The 26,991-nt window shown below is 29.9% G+C and overlaps 1 protein-coding gene across 2 annotated transcripts in view; it reads right to left on the bottom strand.

Moving 5' to 3' along the window:
• Window positions 1-26,991, bottom strand: part of FoxK (forkhead box K) — an 89,465-nt gene that overhangs the window by 22,561 nt on the left and 39,913 nt on the right. For both annotated transcript variants that reach the window (XM_075375714.1, XM_075375715.1), the window contains exons 4-6: window positions 20,292-20,406; window positions 19,467-19,613; window positions 16,596-16,786 (exon numbers count right to left, since the gene is read on the bottom strand). In XM_075375714.1, the coding sequence (XP_075231829.1) occupies window positions 16,596-16,786; window positions 19,467-19,613; window positions 20,292-20,406 (453 nt within the window). The remainder of the gene's footprint in view (window positions 1-16,595; window positions 16,787-19,466; window positions 19,614-20,291; window positions 20,407-26,991) is intronic.

Below are 26,991 nucleotides of genomic sequence, written 5' to 3'. Positions count from 1 at the left end.
CTGAATGATAAAAAAGAAAAAAAACATGAAATTTGATAGCTCAAGGAATCAATTAGTATTTGTCATATTAGACATCTGAAAAAATAATCACCACAAAGATCTATCTATACTTCGTGATGTATAGTTATATATGAATCACAAAAGAAAAAGCTTACCTTTGCCAAATTAGCTGCCTTATGAATCACTAGAAATAGAAACTAATTTTTTATACAAATGTTTATGCAATTTTTTAAATATATTTGAAGAGTATTTTTAAAATGCCTAATAAATACATGGATACTTCAGGGGCAGTATTTGTCTTTGGTTTTCCAATATGTTTAATTCTACCATCACCAATAATTTAGTAGTTCTATTAAGACAAAACACAAACTAAAAAATTGGGTAGTCTAATCTATTAAAGCCTAATATTTAATGTATGTTGATCACAAGCAATCTAAAAACAATTTATTAGAGTACGAGGTCTCTAATGAGACCTCGTATTGTTCTTCAGTAAATAAAGTAATGAGACTAGTTTTTTTTTGGCAGCCAAAGTGGCAACACTGTAAACATATGGTTATATGAACAGCTGATTTATATCAGATATTAATATTTTTAGTGTATTGTTGTCACGTGAGACATAAACAAACTTTTTGTGAAACGAGTTTTTGTAGTGTGTTACAAAAATTAGTGATACTAATTATGAGCAACATTGTACAATCAAGTTTTGTGTTACAACTCTGTGAGAATGCTACTGAACATTTTTCAAAATTTAAAAGGGTGTATGGAGATGGTGCTCTGTCACGAGCCCAAGTTTTTAGGTGGTTTAAAGAATTTTCAGATGGTCGGAAATTCGCTGCAGACAATCCACACTCTGGAAGACCCTTAACATCAAAAAGTGATGACAATGTTGAGCAAATCAGAGACTTTTGGAGTTTTTGTCTACAGGACAGACTGTAAATCAATATGTTTACCAAGAAATTCCTGAAAGACTGCGGAAAAGAGTTGCCCATGTGAGACCAGCCATCAAAGACAACCCCTCTGGATGCTACATAATGAAAATACACACTGACTCTCAATTAACGAGTTTTTGGCAAAGAAAAACATTACTGTAGTTCCTCAACCACCTTATTCACCTGACTTGAATCACTGCAACCTTTTCCTGTTCCTGACTTTAAAAAACACTTCAAAGTTTTTGAAGTCACTTTTTTTCTACTGTTCCAAAATGGAACAGTAGAAAAAAATTTAACCGATCATCAGAAGGATATTCTGGTTTCTGAGTTCGAACACTGCTATGAAGAGTGGGAAAACCATTTGAAGCGTTGCGTGGCTTCCCATATGAACTAATTTGAAGGTGATAAGAGTCCATGTATAATTAATTGGATTGTAAATAACATTTTTTTCTGAACCAGTCTCATTACTTTATTTACAGACCTCATATATCATACCTTCATTAAATATTTTACCTTTAGGGCTATAAGCCTTTTTTCACTTCCTCATACAATCTGTGTAAATATAAAAATAATAAATTGTTAATTCAAAATCTTTTTGAGTGGTAAATTAATATTTAGTTCCACTTAAATATTATTTGGATAAACAAATTATTTATTAGCTAGCAAGGAAATTGTTCATAACTTTTGTATGGTTTGTGCATGGAAAGAGGCTGGTAAAGAAGAAACTATAAGTTTTATTTTGTCTCATTTCCTGCTCTATTAAATTATACTGATAAGGGTACTTTTTTATTGCAATCTATGCTTTCATTAATGTATTTAAGTTTTATTAATATTTTTGTTTTCAATGTAAGACATTTGTCAGTTTCACTTTGATTTTTGCAAGATAGACAGTATAATAAAAAAAATTACTATACATACTTCAATTAAGTTAAATTTGTTGCCTGGTGGTTCATTCAATCTGTTTCTCTTCATAGGCTTTGATATTTATTATGCTATAACACATATTTTGTTTATTCCCAATTACTGTATTTTACATACACTCTTTTCTATATTTTAGAACAATAGTCTGCTACTAACTGCTCAACTAAGTGTACTTTTTATATATTAATATAACAGAATGTTTTACTTCATAAAAAAAAAAATGTTCATATAATTAATTATATATATATATATATATTTTTTTTTTTTTTTAATAAGATTTGTATTATTACAAATTAGATCTGCAGAACAATACTGAATCACTCGATGTACAGATTTGGCTGAGTCGACATTTCAGTAAATCATAATTCAATTTTGAGTTATCAAGGTTTGTATGTATTAAAAATATATACAAATATAACATATTTACAGAAACAAACAATATTTAGATAAAAGTGTCTGTTATAAGCAGCAGTAAAAAACTTATTGACTTACATAAGAGATTATAAAATAATAAGAGATTCTTAAAAATATTTTACACTTTCTGTAATTCTAAAATACAAAATGAAATAATATGGTCCAATCTTGTGTTTATACAACCTTTAATAACTAGAAGTTCTTGTAACCAGTTAATATATCAGTTATGAACAATTCAAACAATTACACTTTCATTTGAAATTTATAGAAATTTAATTTTGAAATTAAAAAAAAATTATTACACTGAAATTTGAGTCCTACTATTTCAGAATTTTTATAACAGCTTTTTACCTAATAATTAGTACATTTTTACCAATTTTTTAACAGATTATTTTTATTCAAGAAAGAGGCTAGATTACTTCATTCACCAATATGAGATAATCAAGACTGCAGTGCCTCCACTTAGAGTAACAGCTGCCTTTTAATATTATTATAAATACTTCTAATTAGAACATGTGTAACTGAACAAAGAAATTACAAATTGTCAATGTCTCTATAGACAAGAACACTAATTTTTAAGTATTCCCCATACGTAATTAATGCTCACACAGTAGTTGTGTTACATCTGCAAGTACTCTTAAAATTCATCTAATGTTAAACAGCTTAACCAAGAAAAACTGTTTTCTTCCCTCGACTTCTTCCTAAGCTCATGATTGATGTCGGTGAGCTTTACATTTCATATTTTTCTACTAATTATAATGTAAATAAAAAATAAAGAAAAAATGTATTAGTCACCAAAATTATTTCAAATAAGCAGCTTCTAAAAAAATAACCTATTATAATACTTTAAAAAACTCAATTGCAAAATTACATTAATTTAATTTCTTAAAACTAATGTTGCACGTGGAAAATGGAAATCTCTTGTGCATGTTATAGTTGTTAAATGAGAAGAGGACAAGACAACAAATCACCCAATTTATTGTTCTATAACTCTTTGGTAAAGTACATGCTTCCTACACTTTCTTTCCTTTTGACTTGAACTTCTTTAGACCTAGAAAGATCACTATATCGTATTGGAGGATGTGGTACTAAACCATTCTACTTATTCTGAATGGTATATTATTTGCTTTTTCTAGTATATAATACTAATTTTAGTACTTAATTTATAATGCAAGCAACAATATTCAACATAAAACTGCAATGTATAAAAAATTAATATTGAAAATATTTTTAAGTTATTATACATCAGCGTAAAAACAAGTAAGTGAATTCACAAGGAATTTAATTCTAAGCGTGTACATTATTATTACTACTATTTTTTACCTTTTTTTCTATTGTTGTTATTATTTCCAATATTATTATAATTACAATAATAAACCACCAACTAATTAACACTAAATAACAGTAAATATGATCAGCAAAAAAACTGTACCTATAAGTAGGTTGAAAAAAGTACTGGTATTGCCTCATACAGTTCAAAATAACGATCATAATAAGAAAAATTTTGGTTTTTATATTGGCAGCACTCAACACATCACAACACATATCCATAACACATTTTTTTCTATTTCGCACACAATACTAAAAGGCAATTTTTTTTATGTCATGTGCACAAAAAAAAAAACAGTGCATAAACATTAGATTTTGTATTTTGCTTAAAAAAAAGCATATGCTTTGAAAAGCATATGGAAAATAGGAAATGAAGAAAACAGCTATTTACGATTGACATAAGCATTTTAGTGATATTAATGTTGAAAATGATGTTTTTAGTGGGTGCCCGTCTACTTCAGTACATTAAGAAAATATTGAGCTTATTAAAAATGTTGTTCGAAGTGATAAAAGAAAAACAATTAAGGAAACAACTGGGATGTTACAGTATTCTTCATAATGATCTGAACATGCATCAAGTTTATCAACATTTGTTCCAAAAATATTCTCTGCAGATCAGAAAAAACTTAGATCAACTGGCATAGATCTCATCACTATCAAAATAAAAATTTCAGATGATAATAAAAGATAAAATACAATGTTTTGTTTACAACCAACAAAGGAAACATATATTCTTTATAGTTTAAAAGATGCAGTAAGAAGAAAGTGTTCTGAAAAATGGAAAACAAAGAAATGGACTGTTTTGCATGACAATGTAGTGGCACATCAATCCATGCTTGACAAAGAGAACCTGGAATGATATAATGTAACAAATCTAGAGCATTTACCAGATATTTCTGACAACACCAGTTGGTGTTTATTTATTTCCTCGTTTAAAAAAATGCTCTGAAGGGAAAAAGAATCAAGAACGCAGATGACGTAATGACCAACGTGATGAAACAGTTGGAAGACAAACATCTCAAAATAAGTTCCACAAATGTTTCTATGAACTATTGAGATGAGATGTTGGCATAGTGTGCAGCTGCTGAAGGAAACTACTGTGAAGAAAATATACTCTAAAATGTTTTCATGCAAATAGTTTTAAAATAAACTAATTCTGGAAACTTTTTAACCCTATCTTATAAAAACCAAGATTTAAAAATATTAAGAAACATATTTTGTAATATATATGACACAATTCATTATTTTTTTTAGTAAAAATATTATTAATTCTTAATTCTGTACTGTTATTCTAAAATACTAGTAGATATACTAGTATAACTGAAAACATTGGTTTTCACTCTTAATTTTTGGCACATATAATTACAATGTGTTGTAATTGTTCAATGAAAAGTACAAGAGAGGCATGAGGTTTAATGACTACATGTAAATTTATTGATTTATTTCTGGAAATTCTGTATTCTAGGTAGTAGCACTTTCTGTACTACAAGTTTTCATGTAAGAATTAAAATTTGACAGTCCAAAATAAAAACTTAAGAGATTTCAATTTCAATAAAATTGAAATTTATTGTTCTATAACTCTTTGGTAAAGTACATGCTTCCTACACTTTCTTTCCTTTCGACTTGAACTTCTTTAGACCTAGAAAGATCACTATATCGAATTGGAGGATGTGGTACTAAACTATTCTACTTATTCTGAATGGTATATTATTTGCTTTTTCTAGTATATAATACTAATTTTAGTACTTAATTTATAATGCAAGCAACAATATTCAACATAAAACTGCAATGTATAAAAAATTAATATTGATAATATTTTTAAGTTATTATAAATCAGCGTAAAAACAAGTAAGTGAATTCACAAGGAATTTAATTCTAGGCGTGTACATTATTATTACTACTATTTTTTACCTTTTTTTCTATTGTTGTTATTATTTCTATGATTACATGTAAATTTATTGATTTATTTCTGGAAATTCTGTATTCTAGGTAGTAGCACTTTCTGTACTACAAGTTTTCATGTAAGAATTTAAATTTGACAGTCCAAAATAAAAACTTAAGAGATTTCAATTTCAATAAAATTCACATTAACTAACCTTCCACAACCATTTAGTACAATATTATAATAATAATAATAATAATAACCTTCCATGTAGTTAATACCTCATCCCAAAGTTTTCAGGTTTATAACATTTAATTATATGTTAATTCCAAATTATTTTTAAAATAAACTAAAGAGAATATATTAAATGTATTTTTACATGAGAAAATTCAACTTGAAGATACCAGTTCAGATGGAAACATATTAATAAAACTGAAAATTATTATAAGATTTGTTTTTCATATTATAGCTTCTTCAAATTTTGGAATAGTTTGAAGATGCACAAAGATTATGAAGATTACAAAGGAGATCTAAAACACAGTAAAATGAACAATCTACAAAGAAAGAATTTTAAACATAATAAAGGTCAAGATTTGATTGAAAAATTTTTTGATGAAAAATCTGATAAAAATATCGCATTTTACGCTTTGCCTCACTAATCTTTTACCTCAAGGGAGAAAAAACAGAGGAAGATCTTCAAAACACACTACACAATGGAAAAAATATATTTAACACAGTTCTCAGCTATGAATAAAATCAAACATAGGAACTTGTGTAATTTATGAAACTATTACTTTTTAAATATGAAATGGTTCTCATAAAGTAAATTTTTTATGAGTAAATATGAAAATAAAGCCATTTCTTCATTAATCATTTTTATGATCATATATATAACAGACAGGACTTTGAGGTTATATATTTCTCAACACATGATACAGTTTAAAGAATGTATTAACTTTATATATATTTTCATAAATATTTTTTTAAGCATGTTAAGACTAGGCTAAAATAAAATTTTAATATATTTATTGTTCCAATTAATCAAAACAATAGAAGTGCTATTATTATATCTCAGTAACTAATAACAGGAAAGATCTCTCTGCCTGGAGACTTTTTCTTTCAAAAAATACAGAAGAAGCAAAACCATATTACTAGTATATAACTGCTATTTAAAAACCTAACAAATCAGTAAGATGCAATGAAATTATACCCAATATTATTTAAATATGATGATATACAAGAACCGATCATGGATTTAACCAATGACATTTTTATCATTAAAAATTTTAAACACCTCATTTTGAAATAAATGGAACTATTCTTCCTAAAGCCTTACAAAGTAAATGATCAGCACCTTCTTCAATGCAGTTTCCAGCAGTACTTTTTTAATTTGTACTCATAAAAATTTGGAAAGCCCCTTTACTAGTATAATTGAATAAAATATTTCATCTGCATTGTTTATATGTGTTGTTTTTGTTTGTATGTACTATATATAAAACTAGTATGCACCAGTTAATATATATTTACATATGTGTCTATGAGGCGATTAAATTTATTCTATATTATTATGTAAAATGTTGTATGTGTTGTTTAAGTTTTAAATCAGTCTCCATTAATTCTTAATCACACCCTTCCCAAAGAAGCCACTTCATAAGAAAAAAAATTATAATTAGTTGGAAGGGAAGTTACAGTTTACCGGTCATAGTGAAAACCACTTTTATTAATATGTTTCCTGTTGAGAGATCTGGTAAAAAGTGAAAATTAACTTCAAAGTATATCCAAAAATAATGCAATATATCTACTTACACATATTTTTAAATTAAAGTCTGTGCGGATTGCCTCAATTAAGACAGAACACAAGTTCATGTGAACTGATATTGTATAAAAATTTGCAGAATATTAGTATAGGAAACATCAATGAAATCTTAACAAAAACTATATTAATATCTTTCTAGAAGCAAAGAGTTTTTTACATTACAGCCACAAATTTTATCCACTTTTTGTTAATTTATAACTAAATAAAATTAATAAAAACTAATTGTTAACAAAAATATACAATTTAAAATTACTAAATACAAATCAACATATTTTTATAAACAAATTAAAAAAATTATTAATGTATAAAAAATACTTTTTTTATTCATGAAACTATATTAATGTATGACAAATAGTGTACAAAATATATCATTACTTTACAATAATACTGCTTTTCTATACACATCATGGTACAAAATTAGTTTAACAATATATTATAAAACAATTACACAAACAAGATATGAAATGGAGGTATAACATGAAAATTATTAAATAACATTTTTTTTTTTTTTTATGAAAATAAAATATCACAAATTATTATCTTCAAAACTAATATTATATTCACTTTCAAAGTTACAAGTAAATACACAATTCGTGACTACAGGAAAAAAACAAAATTAACAACACTTTTTTCAATATGAATTTCTGATTCTTGTTCCATTCTTCCTATAAAAAACATGCACATGCTTCATTAAAAAAAAATAATAAAATTAATTAGGTTTCTTATGTTATCTGAAATAGATTTATAAATAGTAGAAAAAAATATATTAGTTGTAAATTCATTTATATACTGGCTGTATCACGAAGTACCCCAGGACTTTCTTAACCTATTCTACTTGTGAATATAATGAAAAAATTCATATGAACATATGTACTAAAATGCTTCATTTGCGAGTTATGGCTAATAAAAATTTCCGTTCAGATTTCACCTATCCCAGTGAAATGAGGTCATACTGAAATTTTTAGGACTTTAATTAAGGAGTAGAATTAATGATTTCTTATTTTGACATATGAAAAATTGAGCAAAATAGTCCCAGAACTGTATCTGCACTAGTTTTCGAGATCTGGGGGCAAAAACTAATAAATTGGAGTAAAAAAATCCTGCTTTTTATGTCTGATATACAATAACGTTGTTAAATGGGTAATAAACACATAAAACTTGTACAGATTAGTTTAGAACAAAATGATGTAAGATAAGTTAAATAAAACAACGAAAAGTAAGAAAAATTTGAATTTTATTTAGAAACGGTTCATTAATATAATTATCAGAAAAAGTACTTATTTAATGTAAACATAAATAAATTATTTTTTGGCGAGGTAAAAAATTTATAAAAACAAAATGTACTGTTAAAAAATGTAAATAAAACTGGAAATTAAACAATTATAAAATTAAAATAAATAAAAATTACATAGATAATAATTTTTTATTAATAACAGAAATAAAATAAATTATTTGTAAAATTATTATTTCAAAGTTGGCAATAAAATAACAACAGCTGGTCAACAATGTGCATTACTGTAATAGTGTTTAAATCATTCTGTAAGATACATTAAGTATATTGGGTAGTGTGAACTGTGTTGTTAACAAAGGTTTACTGTGAATTTTAGTTTGAACATGATTGGTTAGCCATTTAAGTAATGCCGTACTTAATAACTAGCAGACCCGGCAATGCTTTGCTATTGCTAGATTTGAGTATACAAATAGATTAAATGAACACAACTGAAAGTTTTATAAAACATTAACAAAATGGACATTACGGAACTTCATAAAATTTAACCTTTCCCCCTTTTCATTTTTAACATATTCCCATTTACCTTCCCTTTTCCACCATTGCTCCTTTCCTTTCCTTCTCCTATTTCTCTTTCCTTTATTTTCTTTCCCCCTTCCTCATTCCCCTATTCTTTTTTCTCCTTTCCCCTTACCATTTCCTGTTTTATTTTTCCTCATTTCCCCCTTTTTCTTTTTTCCATTTTCCCCTCCTTCCATTTTACCTTATTTGATTTTTTCCTTTATCTCTTTTTCCTCGCACATAAATCGGTCTAGTAGATTTTAGTATAGCAGACACACATATCGGAAACATTGAAATGGAATCGTAAAATATTTAGTATTAGCATGTGTTGCTTGACATCCAACAGTTGGCGCTGTTTTTAAAAAAAAACCATTTTTACCTCTCACAAATGTGACATTTATATAATAGTAGGTACACAAAAAGACACACGTATTCAAATGCAACGTTACGCCAAAATTTTAAAGCAATCGTGAAGAACTTTCGGAGATTTAAGATTTTGAACAAATGAACATTTACATTTTTATTTATATAGATAAGAGGAACTTGCTGATATGGTATTCATTTTGGGTGTGTGTAATGGTAATGCTGCAGTAGAATATGAAATATGTTTTCCGAATTGCAGGATTCCAGATCCCAAAACAATTAGTATGACTTTCAAGATCTTTGGGAAACAGGTACCCAGTATTCGTACCAGCTACGAATGATCTGTCCAACATGATGCTGATATTGATGAAATTATTATCGATGCAGTTCAAGTTTCAGTACATGATGTTTTTCTAAGCAAATCAGAGTTTTGCATTTAATGATTTGGAGCCACTTAAACAAAACAAACTTTATCATAAACAGCCAGTTCAACATGTACACCAGGAAACAGTCTGCTTCACTTGGAATTCTGTAACTGCTGAAATACAAATTGACAACTCTGCAAGTATGTTTTGTTTACCGATGAGGCAAATTTCACTTGAACTGGCATCATCTTTTGCAAGGAACATACACGGGCAGAAGTAAATCCTCATGAAATGATAGAAGGGAATTTTCAACACAGATTTAGCATCAATAAGTGGTGAGATCATCTTCACAATCAGCTGTTTGGAGCATTCATATTACATGCCCGTTTAAATGTTGAAGTCTACTTGCACTTTCTTTAAGAACAATTGTCATAGCTGCTTGAAGATGTTCTAGCGCTGAGATGCAAAGTATTCTTCCAGCATGATGGTGTCCCTCCCCCTCTTCTCTTGTGCTGTTCTGACTTATTTATATCATTTCCCTGTGAAATGGATTGGTGTTGGGAGGTCCACATTCCAGGCCACCAAGATCGCCTGATCTGACATTTTTATATTTTTACATCTGAGGATGGATGAAAATATTGTAACAAAACAAAAACACAATCTCGAGACGAATTAATTGTCCGCATTATGGATGCAATTGAGCGCACAGTCTGGAAGAACTAAAAAGAGAAACAAAAGCAGTACAGAAGCATGCCAAGAAATGTAATGAGAATAGCAGGCTCATTTTTGAACATTTATTATAAACATCTACATAATGCATTTTGGTACCGTTTCTAAATAAAATTTGAATTTTTCTAACTTTTCTTTGCTTTATTCAACTTACCTTACACCATTTTGTTCAGAATTAAATTCTCAACAAGTTTTTTAAAAAGTTTTATGTGTTTTTTGCCCATTTAACACAGTTATTGTAGGTCAAACATAAAAAACAGTGTTTTTTACATTAATTTATTGGTTTTCACCCCAGATTTTTCAAAACCTACAGCAGATACAATTCTGGGAGCTATTTTATTCAATTTTTCATGTCAAAAACCATAAGAAATCACTAATTCTGCCTCTTAATTAACATCCTAAAAATTTCAGTACAACTTCGTTCTACTGGGGTAGCTAAAATCTGAGCAAAATCTTTCCCCAGCCATAACTAGCAAACGAATCATTTTAGGACATATGTTTATTGAACTTTTTCCATTATTTTCACGAACAGAATGGGTTACAAATAGGTTAACCAGGAGAACTTCATGATACACTCTGTGTTATATATATAATATAATAATATATATGAAAAGAGTGCGACAGTGGAATGTGACATTTTTCATGAGATTTCATGAAGCAATTAATTGCATGTAATAAAAATATAAACACTTATGAAAAACAGTATAGTTGTTTGTATTTATTAAATTTTCCTTACTTTTCAAAAACTAAATTTTTTATACATCCTCAAATGTTTTCATTTAATTGTTTTGAAAATTGTTTATTACTCTTCTTAATAGCGCATTAACAATTTCTCCAACTTCATCAATTGTGTTTATATATATATATAAATAGTGCTATGTAACTTATTAACTTATTTATAAACACTACATTTCAGGTAATCCAAGGAACATTAATTAGATCAGGAGGTCCTAAACCTAATATCTATATCACCAAAATGGGAATGAGGGGTTCAAGAAATATGCCTCTCAGAAAGTTCATTGTCAATTGAGCAGTTAAGCCTCATCCTGTTAGAACAAATTTAACTTGAATCACAACACCAGGTATATAGCTATAAGGATTTCTCTGTATTGCTCAGAAGTTAAGTTACTGTGTGATCATTTTTTTCAAAACTCATGGATCAGTAATTCTAAATGCAGAGACATCCCATCTTACAGTAAATGCGGCATAAATGCAGGGGTTGTTTGTGCACTTGCGATGAATTTTTACACTTCAATAATGCAAATTTTGTTTAACATTACTACTAAAATAAAAATTTGCCTCATCTGACATCATTAATTGACTTAAAACTTCAGAATTCCTATTCATACTAGTACAGAATTCTAGTTTGTTACTTTACTGATATTGAAACATTTATGAACAAATTGAATTATACAATATGAAATTTTATACAAATTTTTTATGTGAAATTTTATACAAATGGTTGAAATTTGAAGTACAATCTAGAATATGTCAAACACTTATGTCTGATATATTTAGAAAATCAGACAGACACTTACAAGAATGAGGTGGAGTTTGAATAAACACTAACCTAATTCTTGACATTCTCTGGAGTACATACTGTTTATGTACTATCAACAAATTGATCAAAAACATTACTCAAGTTCTTTTACTTTTCAACTCACTTCAAAATAGGATTTTATGATGGAATTCTTCCTTGACGACTCACATTAAAGTCACACTGAAATCTTCTCTGAACTTGGGTTACTGATTTGAATTCAATAAGCCCACTCAGAGTAGATATGTTTACTTGTTGCAGACTAGTTGTTTATGTTCATTACCATTTGGCATTGGATAGACAGTATAATTGGACGGATGGTTTTGTTGAGCAACACATTTCCCCATCACTCTTTAGAACTGGCTCCTACAGCTCATTGAAAATCATCTCATTCCATTGTCATACCTGTTACAATATATACACGGTTTTTCCAACCTTAATTAGAATATTAATTTAGCCACAGATACTTGATCTCATTTGTTTCCAATGAATAAAATTTATCTAAAAATTAGAGATTGGGGTGTGAGAAAGAGGTAAAGCTTAAATGAGATAAAATCTATTAATTTAAAGAAAAATAGAACAAATTTTATTTTACAAACTATTCAGAAGTTACTTTTATCACTGTAAAGCAGTTTCTACTACTACTGCATTGTGATTCAAACCTTAAGTTATTGCTGACAGTATTTGGGATACACATGATCATTAATGATTAATCTGTATTTTCATTTTGGAATGTAGCCCATTTTATGAATATTAAAAATTCACAGGCTACAGTAAAAAATCAATTTTTTGCAATCTGGTTGGTATCGCAACACAACTGCAGCAGTAATCGCTTATAAAAGCTACCTGTGCATAAATTAACAAATCTCAGTTATAATTTAAATTTGTTTCAGTTTAAATTTAAAACAAGCAGTCTCTTAAAGATAGAAAATAATAAAGAAATTATAACAATATGTTGTAAAGTATAATGGGTAAGGCATTAATCAGGTGTTTTTGCAACACCATATACAGTCTTACCAATGAACCAATGATAAGAGGGAAAAATAAAAGTATCACTCACTTGCAGTTTTTATTTTAACCATTCACTAACAATGGAATCTTGGAGTACAGTACATAGTAGTGTTTTTACTGATAAAGTGTACTGCAAAAACAATGACAGTTATGAGATCATACAGCACATGTTTTGTAATCATTTTACCATTCCTCTTAATGATCTGTTGCCTTCTATCCATGCAATAAAAATATTAGTAAAAAATTTTTAACTAAATACACTCTCCACATTGAAAAGTAGAACAGGAAGTGTTAAGAGTATGCATATGCTAGAAAATGTTTCAAGAGTGAAGGCTGCTTTATAACGAAGTCCTACTCAGTCAACACGGTACCCAGTATCACTAAGTATTTCTGGTCTCACTCCAAGAAGGATTTTGCATCTCAAGACCTCTGGTACCATCAGTATAAGAATAAGATTGTGCGTGTAGTGATTGATGATTATGCAAACTAACAACCTGTTTTCTGTCAATGGCTACAGAATATGACGAATCCAAACCTTCTAATAAACATTTGTTAAGCGATGAGGTTCATCTCCACCTTCTGGCCTTTATCAATAAGCAATACTTTTGCTGCAGTCCAGTGTAATTTCTCAAAGATTACACAAATAGTTTTTCCTAGTGTCAAAGTGACAGACGTCCCATTTAGTCACATAATGTGCCATTTCATCACTTGGAATTATAGGGTTGTATTTCTTTGAGGATGATGATGGGAGTACAGTTACAGTAAATTCACAATGCTGTCAACCTGAATTAATTCATCATTTTGTTAATCAAGACACATTACTTCAACAAGATGGTGTTCTGAGCCACACTCAGGGCTTCCACAGAATTGCTTTAAGATCAAACTATTTTGAAGAATAGGGATAATATTATCTGGCTAGCAAGGTCAAATCATAACAAAATACAAATAGTAGAAAAATGGAATTATTTATGAAACCATAGGGGGAATGAACACTTAACAGAACCACTATTTTCAAATTAAAATCTGTAAAAAAATTTTTTTGAAACAATCAAAAACTAAGATAATTAAAATATAAGACAAGCAGATTACAGCTATCCTTTAACATAAATCCTTTTTAGGCTGTGCATAATTATGCTTAATCCCCAACAGTTAAAAAAAGAAGCAAACCTAATAAATCAAAAAGCAAATTAAGATTTAGTTTATTATTTCTATTCATAAATGATTATTATCACAGCAGAATGCAATTTTTCTTGTTAAGAAAATAAAAAAATAAAAGAATTAAGTTTAATTAAAATTATGGAAAATTTAATTCTTTAAATTTAAAGAATTTTTATTTATAGGAATTTTTTTTTTTGGTCTTCAGTCATTTGACTGGTTTGATGTAGCTCTCCAAGATTCCCTATCTAGTGCCACCATTTCATTTCAGTACACCCCCTACAACCTACATCCCTTACAATTTGTTTTACATATTCCAAATATTGCCTGCCTGAACAATTTTTCCCTTCTGCCTGTCCCTCCAGTATTAAAGTGACAACTACAGGATGCCTTAATAAGTTTCCCATAAGTGTGTTTCTTCTTTTAACTATTTTTCCAAATACTTCTTTCTTTGTCAATTTGCCGCAACACCTCTTCATTTGTCTCTTTATTCACCCATCTGATTTTTACCATTCTCCTACAGGACCACATTTCAAAAGCTTCTAATCTTTTCTTCTCAGGTACTCCAATCGCCCAAGTTTCACTTCCGTATAAAGTTAAGCTCCAAACATACATGAGGTGTGTGAGAAAAGTAACGAGATTGGTAATACTGCGAACGATCTGGCAAGACTGTGTCTACCGGTATGTGCTAGACCAGTTTGTTCATCCCTTCCACATGCTCAGTTCAAGTTTCAATTCCGTTCAGCCAACATAATATTTTTGACAGCGCCAACAATGAGGTTGTGTTATGAAAATGGAGCATAGGAATTTAGAGCAACGTTGTGCAATCAAGTTTTGTGTTAAACTTGGGGAATCCGCGACTGTGAAAAGTTGAAACAGGCCTATGGGGAACATTGCTTATCAAGAGCACAAGTTTTCCGCTGGCACAAATCATTTTTGGAAGGTTGAGAACACATTGAAGATCAACCTCACTCAGGGAGACCTTCAACTTCAAAATCTGATGAAAACGTTGAGCGTGTGAGGGTTCTTGTGAGATCAGACCATCGTTTAACAATAAGGATGACGAGTGAAAAATTAAATTTAAACACTTTCACCGTACATCAAATTCTGACAGACGATTTGGACATGCGAAAGGTTTGTACGAAATTGGTGCCGAAAAACCTCACAACAGAACAGAAAGACAATCGAAAAAACGTGTGCGTTGATCTTCTTGAGAGGATAGACTATGACCAAGAATTCTTCAATCGTGTGATCACAGGTGATGAATCCTGGATATTTGAGTACGATCCTGAAACAAAGTGGCAAAGCGAAGAGTGGCATATTCTGTCATCTCCTCGACTGAATAAATGTTGAATGAGCAAATCAAAGATCAAAACCATGCTGATTTGCTTTTTTGACAGTAGAGGTATCGTGCATAAAGAATTTGTTCCTCCAGGACAAACTGTCAACCAAGTGTTTTACAAAGATGTCCTTGAAAGGATCAGGAAAAGATTGATTCGCATGAGACCAGACATTGCAGAGAAGTGGATGCTTCATCATGACAATTCCCCGTGTCACACGGCCATTTCCATCACGGAATTTTTTATCTCAAAACGCATTCCTACGGTTCCTCAACCCCACTATTCAGCTGATTTGAGTCCTTGTGACTTTTTTCTTTTCCCGAAATTGAAACATGTCTTAAAAGGACGTCATTTTGGAACTCTGGAGAACATTCAAAAGACTGTGACCAACCAGTTAAAAGCCCTACCAGTTGAAGCCTTCCAGCACTGCTACCAGAAGTGGGAACAATGACTCCTAAGCTGCCTAAGGGAACTACTTTGAAGGGGATAATATTGTTGTTTGTAAAAAATAAAAATTTTGGTAAGTAAAAAGTCAGTCTCATTACTTTTCTCACACACTTTGTACTTTCAAAATGTTTTCCTGACGTTTAAATTAATTTTTGATGTAAACAAATTATATTTCTAACTGAAGGCTCGTTGAACAGACTCTAGGTTGAAATACTATCACTATAGATAACTACAGCCCTATTTACAAATTTTGATTACCATTTATTAGTCCTGCTTATTTACAGCATTATTTTTATTATTTACAATTTATTATTTTTAAGATTCATTGACAACGTAACCACTGTACTCCATTAAGAGATTATAATCTGGTCAGCCTACATCAGCATATAATAGTTAAAAAATTTTATACTGAATATGAGATCTAAAACAAATGACATTTCTAAACTTTAGTACGAATGAATCAATATTGATATAGTATAACATCAAATATTCTAGAACAAAGAAAGAAAAACTTCCTCTTAACTAAGCTGTAAGCGTAAACAAGCAGTAACTTTATTAATATTCATACCTTGAAGAAAGTCCAAAAGGTACTCTGAAACAAGGGACACCACGCTGTCTCCTCCTACGAAAAGCTTGTTCAATTAATTTAGCTTCTGATTGAGGATCAATTCTCCAAAATGAACCCTTACCAGGTTCTTCTTGACTACGAGGCACCTTAATGAAATATCTGTTTAAAGATAAGTTATGTCTAATTGAATTCTATAACACAGAAAAAAAAAAAATTAGATTTTTAGTATTTAAAAACTATATATACATATATATACATCTAATTATTTTTTTTTTACTCTTCAAAGAGTCATATTATTCTGAATGTTATCTGATAATATAAAATAACAATTTCTAAAAAATTATTTCAATTAAAAGATATTTTCTATATATCTACATTAATAAACATTCTTTAGTTACACATATATAAAGTACATTATTGCACTGTGTATCCGTAAAATAATAGCGTTGTTTTAAATGGTTATAGGTACAGAAACATTTTGCCGCAATCGTGCAGGATTTTCTTAAGAAACATTTCCTCAGCAATGGATAGAACAAGAAGGGTGGATTGCCTGGCCCATGGTCTCCAGATCTTAACCCTACGGATTTCTATTTTTGGGGTTACATAAAAACATAAGTGTATTCTGTTCAAATTCGAAATCTGCAATTATCTGATTCTGTAATCACTGAAGCTGTTTCATCTATCAGGCTGAATGTTCTCTGCCATGTATGGCAAGAGACTGAATATTGTCTTGACATCTGCAGAGCAGCTAATGGAGCACACATCAAAATCTACTAAACAAGTATGAAACTTGGGAGTTTTTCTCTTTCACCTAATGTATAATTCATCTCTCTTCTACAATGATTTGGTCTGAAAATATAACCATTTAAAACCCCACCATTATTTTACAGACACACACTGTATTATGAGCTGGCTATACATTAGTAGATAGTAATTAATAGTGTGGGCAATATATATATTAGTAGGTACTGAGTTCAATTCCCTGACGTAATAAAATTATTCTTCAAATACAAAAAATAAATGAATAAAATGTTGCTTTGTATATATATGTTTATAGGAAATAAACAAAAAGCAATAACTTTATAAATAGATACATAATTCATCAAAAATTATATATTGCCATATAAAAAATAAATATAATACAAAAGGTAAGAACAATAAACAAAACATCTGAGAAGTTTTCTCACTACTAGTGTAAAATTATCATAGAAAACACACGTATAATAATAATAATGCATACGTAATAACAATTTATTTCTTAAAATCAATCAAATACTGTTTCCACTAACAATTTTCTACTACCTATGTTCATTTTCTATCGTGGAAAGCAATGGAAACTGCAGTTATTGGAAAATTAGATTCTAAGTTTGTGTGTTGAAATTCATCAAACCAATTGCAGTTTTGTTTCTTATTTCAATATGAAGTGAAAAAAAAGTATCTTACAGAATATAACAACCACTGGTTCAAAATTCTGTTTTTCCCAACTTTTTGTTAAAATTTCTGACACATCTGTCCTCATATTTCATGTTCTTTGGAACGTAAGTGTAAATTAGAATAAAAGTAGGCTGTTTATTCCATTGAAATGTAGGATTACTAATATAAACACAAACAACTTCAATTTAATAAAGAGAATAATGTTATTTCTGTAATTCTAATAATATTCTTTAACCAAACAATTTTCTGAATCAACATACAGCATATTAATTAGCATTTTGTTTCCTTTTTTTTGGTAGTAAAGAAATTATGGAAATATTTAAGAAAAGTAATAAACTTACTTTAATATTAAATTGAATTCAGTTTTTCAAAAGCTTTTAATAAAATCTCTGATATATTTGTCCATATCCAATCTTTTGTGTTTGATTAAACAGTTTGAATGAGAATAACATCACACTATTTAACATTTTATTTTTAGTAATTTATGAGAAAAATTTATCTCCAAAGTGCAAAGTGACATTTCACCAATTAAGAAAGTTCTTTTTTTAATACAACTTACATTTTTTTTTTAAATTTAATCACTAACTTGGTTATGTCGTCTTAAACTACTAGGTTTTGATGTTATAATTACAAAAGCTCTCTATCCTGTTCTATCTTGAGCCTTCTGTCTCAACTAATACTAGTCCACACTCCTTCCAACTTTTCTAACCCACTTCTTCTTTCTGTTCTAGGCCTACTATGTCTCCTTTATCTTTCAGTGCTATACTCTTAAATATATATGAGCTGGTCTTTTCTCACTCTTTTGTATGATATGTTTCAACCATCTTTGTTGGTTCCAATTATCATTGTTGTAATTCCTCTGCTTTCCAAATGAAATGCTTACAGAGAATAGCTAACACGATGATATTCAGATTTCATATGTACTTTCTTGCCTAATCTTACCGAGCACTCTCATGAGATATAGCATCTCTTGAGCCTGCCGTTTATTTAAATTTCACTTAGACACATCCTTGTTTCACATGAATACAACAGCCAACAGCATTGGAATATATGTTGATCAAATCTAAGAATATTTTTAATTTAACCTCTACTGAACTGATATGTTAAAATGCAATGAAAAAAATAACAATTTATTTCTCTTACTCAACAGTAGTAGTGGTACAGCGAAATATTTTAGAAATACATTATTATATGACATAATTTTGGAATACAGTTTTCAAATGTTTTACTTAGATTTTAGATAAATTTGGCTGTAGATCATGTTTCTTGCATCAGTTCAACAATTTGCATCAGAATAACACCAATACATCTAACCTACCTTATTTTTGAAGACCAATGTTCAGAGTATATTTTTTAACTTTAAACTAAAATTAGAATTAAAGAACACAAAGTATTATTTAAAAAATATAAAGAAACCATATGTTAAAAAAAAGTTACCTGCCATCCCTTATCGGCAGTTCTATAGTAAGGATAATTTTTGGTAATATATGAATAAATTCCACTGAGAGTTAGCTGTTTATCTGGTGCAGATGCTACAGCTTGTACTATTAACTGAGCATATGAGTAAGGAGGTTTTGAATCATCCTGTTAAAAAAAAAGTGTAGATTAAGCTTACAAGTCATTGAAATTAATTGATGTTGAATATTTTAGAAAAACACAATTAAAAAGGGAAAAACAGTAAAGTAAGGTAAGATAAAAAAAAGTATTTTATAAGTTAAAATTTAAACCTAACATTCTAAATAAGTTACCCTATCTAACAAACTAGATTTTATACATCCTGGCCCTTCCCATAAAATAGGTGGTAAATACAATTTTAAATTCCATTCAGTAACAACACGATTATGAGCTGAAAAGTAAGCATATACCTAATTATCTCAAGAACAAAAAAACACAACTGAAAACTTCTTCCAGCTACATTCCTCCACAGTAAACTTGCAAAGATATAGTTTTTTTTACTCCAGCCACCTTCTAAGGTATTATAAAAATCATATAACACAAAACAACATAAAGCACAAAAATATAGTTTCAAACTGGGAAACCAGAAACAAATTCCAAAGCCTCATTAAAATAATACAACTAACATACCCTTAATACATTTTCTAACCTTTATTCTGGGTAGCTGGTTAATTACTGGGTAATTAGCTGGGTAAGCTACTTTATTATTATAAAAAGAAAAGTTATAAATATTTATTTTATATTAATATAAATTTATTTATTTCTATAAATAATATTATAAAAAACATATGAATGAAAATATTTTACCTTTGGCGGACTGTAGGATTCTGAAGAACAACCATTAGAGGGGCGAAATAATTTCCCACCCTCTGAATGGTGCATTTCATCGCCTTGACTAGATCCATCAAGTAAAACTTCTGACCTATTAAAAACAAGAAAAAATGTTTTAAATGTAGAAGATTTAAATACAATAGCTATACAAATTGTAATAAAAAAATTTTTTTTTTTTTTTGTTATAGATATTTATTAGAATTTTTACAAGCTGTAGTAACAGGTTTTATACGGCCATGATATACAAATTTCAGTTAGAACATTTTAATCACACTAATATAATAAAATTTAATACGAATACAGGAAGCTGATATTTTTATTTATTTATTTTTTAAATACAAAAGTTCACTTTGGATAAAATATTGAAAGCTTACATAAAATGTAATTTTTATATTAATGTTCATTTTAATTATGACAAATACTTAATTAACTTTCTTTCTAATCTATTATGTTTTTCCACTTCCCTAATAGTAAATAATAAAGCATCATTTGACAAAAAAAAACAAAAAAAAAAACAGGTTATATTAATCTACTTATACCAACAGATCAGATCAGACTGGCATCATTCTTATACCTGTAAAGTCCCTGATGTACGAGGCAATAATCTAAGATACTTTCCTAGGCATTAATATAACATTCACTTGTAAAACTAAATATCATCTGTATTTCATTAAGCTTGGCATAAAACACGTAGTTGACTAAATAACTGGAATAGATAAGAAAAATTACTGCAGAGAAAGTAAGGAAAAGGTATGGAAAAAATTAAATTTCAAATTTTGAAGTATTTGACATTTTGTGGACAAGTCCAAAAAAAATTAAAATCCTGAATTACAGTTAGTTATCTCTAACTGTCTATAGCAACTTTCACAGCTTATATCTTATACTGATTTCATTTAAATTCTGTACTAGTTATCACGGAGCATTTTCTTCGGCAAACTGAATTTGTAACTGATTGTTACTGTTCTAACTCCAAATTGTAGTTTCCGCCAAAAAAGGTAAACAAATATTATTCATATATATAAAATACTTAAACAATTTTGAATAACCCTTAAATAATAATCATCACATTAACATATCTACCTATGTAGTGTGACTTATCAAATCTGCAAACAACTTGATGATTCTGCAACACCTGTACTTTTTAGGTAACATCCTGAAAATTGAAGCTTGTAAAGATAAAATTTCAACGGTCAAAGATATATTTAATAATTAAATATGTTCTCAGAGATAATGGAATAAAACAACTTTGGATGAAAATTCCCACATGTAATTGGTGCCTATTAATGGGTAAAAACACTATCAATATAAAAAAAACATAAATGATTACTAAGACAAAAAAATTAAAAAGATCCATATACTTTTAAAGTCAGCATATCACCACACACCAATGATTTCCTACTGCAGAGAGCAAAACAAAAAGTACATCACCATTTTTGTATTTCTGTACATAGCATTAATATACAGTTAATTTCTAAACAATAAATAATAGCTTTCAATTACTAAATCAAGCTAGAAGTTTATGTTTTTATAATTTGAGCCTTGTTTGCACTTTTATATTTATATGTATTTATGTATTTCTTGATTTTCATTACATTCATGCTACTGTGGAGTGTTAAGTATACATGAGTATATTTGTGGAAATTGTTATTAAGTACACATTTTTATCACCTATCATTTTCATAACACTTCTTATAATACCATTATTATTTTTTGCCATTAATTTTTCTATACTGGGTTTAATTTAAAAAATGATTAGGAAAAATTTATTTTTTGGACCTTTAGTGGGTGTGTTTACATAATGAAAAAAAATATCAAACTATTTGGAGAGAGTAGGCAGATGATGAATTTTTTTTCATAACTAGAAAGAAAATAAAACTTTATCTCATTTTAATTTTTGTATTAAAATGAATCTAATGACTAATTTACTTCTCAACTCATCACATATTTGTTTATATAAATTTATGATGATTGGCTACTTTTATTAACCAACAAAGGAATTACATAGTGTTCAGAGATGTTAATATAATGTACTCTTTTTTTTTTTTGTTAGCCTTATTAAGCTTGTACTGTTTTTTTATGTTACTTTGTAAAACAAACAAGTTTGTTTTAATATTTGTTTTAGTGATGCGACACAACTTTTTTTTCATCAGAAGAGGTGGTAAACAGTAAGATGTATCCTTATTTGTATATATGTATTTCTTCTGTATGTACAATAAATTTTAAAAAATTTTCTAATCAAAATATAAATACTATTTTAATAAATTAGACAACATAAATCTTTTTAACAGTTGTGTTTTAACAGCTGTGGTCATTAGCCTGGTGGAAATCGACAGCATATGAAAAAATTCTGTGCATGACCAACCAGGATTCAAACCCAGAACCTCTGCATGAGATGCCAAGATGCTATCTACTTAGCCATGGAGGTTGTTGTTTAACAGTTTTAACAAATATAAATAATAAACTTACTGTAATACTAATTACAGTTGATCATAAAACTCGATCGGTTACAATTCACATTACACAGAGCAGAGCAAATGCATGTTTTTTAAACTGCTACTACTTAACTGCAAGTGTGGGTATTGACCTTTGGCGCCCTCTGGCGGACAGCTCAGACCACGCAGTTTCAGTCACTATGGAGCATACAACATCGTGTGTTTGCAGTTGAGCATTTTTTTAATAGAAATAATGATTCTGTGGTCACAGTTCAATGTCTTTTCCATCAAAATTTTAATGTCGAACGTCAAGGTGCAGTTCCAAATTGAAACACCATATGCTGATGGGTTGAGGCATTTAATAATAATACTGGATCTGTGATGAAGAAAAAACCACCTGGCCTACCCTGTTCAGTCCAAACTCTGGAAAACGTACACAGAGTGAGTAGGCCAGTTCTTGCTAGTCCACTCATCGGGTTGGTCTAGTGGTGAACTCAACATCACAAATCAGCTGATTTTGAAGTCGAGAGTTCTTCAGTTCAAATCCTAGTAAAGGCAATTACTTTTATACGAACTTTAATACTAGATCATGGATACTGGTGTTCTTTGGTGGTTGGGGTTTCAATTAACCATACATTTTAGGAATATTTAACCTGAAACTGTACAAGACTGCACTTCATTTCCATTCATACATATCATCCGGATTCCTCCTCTAAAGTAAAACCTTACAGTGGTTCCGAAGGCTAAACAGAAAAAGAAAGTTCTTGCTAGTCCAAAATGATCCGCTAAGCAACATGCTGCAGCACTGGATATGTCATGGCATTCACTTCATCGCATCTTACACAGTGATCTCAAATTTCACCTGCATGAAATAATGATCGTCCAGCAGTTAACTAAAAGGGATTTTGTGCAACGCAAAGAATTTTGTGGCATAATGAACGCTATTCTTACAGAAGATGCAAACATCCTAATAATGATGAGTGATGAAGCTCATTTCCATCTGGAAAGCTATATTATTTACAGAACTATCAGTACTGGGCATCAGAGAACTCATATGAACTACACCAAAAAAACCTGTCCTCAACTCAAAAGTAACAGTGTGGTGCAATGTCTCCAAGATAGAGATCATTAGTCCTTACTTATTATATATTATATTATATTATTATTATATATATTATATATATTATTATATATATTATATTATATATTATATTATATATTATATATATTTTTCCAAATGCTTCTTTTCATCTATTTGCCGCAATACCTCTTCATTTGTCACTTTATCCACCCATCTGATTTTTAACATTCTCCTATAGCACCGCATTTCAAAAGCTTCTATCTTTTCTTCTCAGATACTCTGATTGTCCAAGTTTCACTTCCATATAAAGCGACACTCCAAACATATACTTTCAAAAATCTTTTCCTGACATTTAAATTAATTTTTGATGTAAACAAACTATATTTCTTACTGAAGGCTCGTTTTGCTTGTGCTATTCGGCATTTTATATCGCTCCTGCTTCGTCCATCTTTAGTAATTCTACTTCCCAAATAACAAAATTCTTCTACCTCCATAATCTTTGCTCCTCCTATTTTCACATTCAGTGGTCTATCTATGTTATTTCTACTACATTTCATTACTTTTGTTTTGTTCTTGTTTATTTTCATGCGATAGTTCTTGCGTAGGACTTCATCTATGCCGTTCATTGTTTCTTCTAAATCCTTTTTACTCTCGGCTAGAATTACTATATCATCAGCAAATCGTAGCATCTTTATCTTTTCACCTTGTACTGTTACTCCGAATCTAAATTGTTCTATAACATCATTAACTGCTAGTTCCATGTAAAGATTAAAAAGTAACGTAGATAGGGAACATCCTTGTCGGACTCCATTTCTTATTATGGCTCTTTCTTATGTTCTTCAATTATTACTGTTGCTGTTTGGTTCCTGTACATGTTAGCAATTGTTCTTCCATCTCTGTATTTGAACCCTAATTTTTTTTAAATGCTGAACATTTTATTCCAGTCTACGTTATCGAATGCCTTTTCTAGGTCTATAAACGCCAAGTATGTTGGTTTGTTTTTCTTTAATCTTCCTTCTACTATTAATCTGAAGCCTAAAATTGCTTCCCTTGTCCCTATACTTTTCCTGAAACCAAATTGGTCTCCTCCTACCACTTCATCCACTCTCCTCTCAATTCTTCTGTATAGAATTCTAGTTAAGATTTTTGATGCATGACTAGTTAAACTAATTGTTCTGTATTCTTCACATTTATCTGCCCCTGTTTTCTTTGGTATCATGACTATAACACTTTTTTTGAAGTCTGACGGAAATTCCCCTTTTTCATAAATATTACACACCAGTTTGTATAATCTATCAATCGCTTCCTCACCTGCACTGCACAGTAATTCTACAGGTATTCCGTCTATTCCAGGAGCCTTTCTGCCATTTAAATCTTTTAATGCTCTTTTAAATTCAGATCTCAGTATTGTTTCACCCATTTCATCCTCCTCAACTTCCTCTTCTTCATTTCCTCCGTATAACTCTTCAATATATTCCACCCATCTATTGACTTTACCTTTCATATTATATATTGGTGTACCATCTTTGTTTAACACATTATTAGATTTTAATTTATGTACCCCAAAATTTTCCTTAACTTTCCTGTATGCTCCGTCTATTTTACCAATGTTCATTTCTCTTTCCACTTCTGAACACTTTTCTTTAATCCACTCTTCTTTCGCCAGTTCGCACTTCCTGTTTACAGCATTTCTTAATTGCCGATAGTTCCTTTTACTTTCTTCATCACTAGCATTCTGATATTTTCTACGTTCATCCATCAGCTGCAATATATCATCTGAAATCCAAGGTTTTCTACCAGTTCTCTTTATTCCGCCTAAGTTTGCTTCTGCTGGTTTAAGAATTCCCTTTTTAACATCGTCCCATTCTTCTTCTACATTTTCTACCTTATCTTTTTTACTCAGACCTCTTGCGATGTCCTCCTCAAAATTCTTCTTTACCTCCTCTTCCTCAAGCTTCTCTAAATTCCACAGATTTTTCTGACAGCTTTTCTTCAGTTTTTTAAACCCCAATCTACATTTCATTATCACCAAATTCTGGTCGCTATCAATGTCTGCTCCAGGGTAAGTTTTGCAGTCAATGAGTTGATTTCTAAATCTTTGCTTAACCATGATATAATCTATCTGATACCTTGCAGTATCGCCTGGGTTTTTCCAAGTGTATATTCTTCTATTATGATTTTTAAATTGGGTGTTGGCAATTACTAAACTATACTTCGTGCAAAACTCTATAAGTCGGTCCCCTCTTTCATTCCTTTTGCCCAGCCCGTATTCACCCACTATATTTCCTTCCTTGCCTTTTCCAATGCTTGCATTCCAATCTCCAACTATTATTAAATTTTCATCTCCTTTTACGTGTTTAATTGCTTCATCAATCTCTTCGTATACACACTCTACCTCATCATCATCATGGGTGCTTGTAGGCATATAGACGTTAACAATCGTTGTCGGTTTAGGTTTTGATTTTATCCTTATTACAATGATTCTATCGCTATGCGTTTTGAAATACTCTACTTTCTTCCCTCTCTTAAATATTAGTATTTAACGTAAAACTTTTTTTTCTATAATTAAATAACTAAAGTTATTCAATAGTGAAAAACATGCGTTTCCTCTGCTCCACCCTTTATTATTGCATTCGCTCACTTATTTAATTAAGAATAATCCAATGTAAGAAATATACGAGGTGCGACAATAAAGTAATGAGACTGATTTTTCTTTGCAAGATTGGCAACCCTGCAGCTTGTGTAGGCACACCATCTTTGATCTTGGTCTATAAGCTACTTCTAGTTCAAGCGGCACATTGATGCAACTGATCAGTCGTGAGTTGTGCTGTAATAGGTGAACATGTGTTTGTGTCTCTCGTCACAGAGAAATGAAACCACAAAATATTCCGCAACGGTATGCCATTTCTTTTTGCGTTAAATCGGGTGAAAACGCAACGACAACTTAGGGTAAGCTTCAGAAGGCTTTTGGAGAGGAGGTTATGTCAAGAGCTCAAGTTTTTCGGTGGCATAATATTTTTAGTAAAGGCAGAACGAATGTTGAAGATGAAGACCACAGTGGACGACCATCAACCTCATGAACAGATGTCAACTTGACCAGGATGCGCGAAATCGTACGATCTGACTGAAGATTATCCGTGAAAATGATTGCAGAACTCAACAT

The sequence above is a fragment of the Lycorma delicatula genome, chromosome 9 (assembly GCF_047948215.1).
Source record: "Lycorma delicatula isolate Av1 chromosome 9, ASM4794821v1, whole genome shotgun sequence".
Classification (NCBI taxonomy): Eukaryota; Metazoa; Arthropoda; class Insecta; order Hemiptera; family Fulgoridae; genus Lycorma; species Lycorma delicatula.
This window is presented reverse-complemented; position numbering and strand designations above follow the sequence as displayed.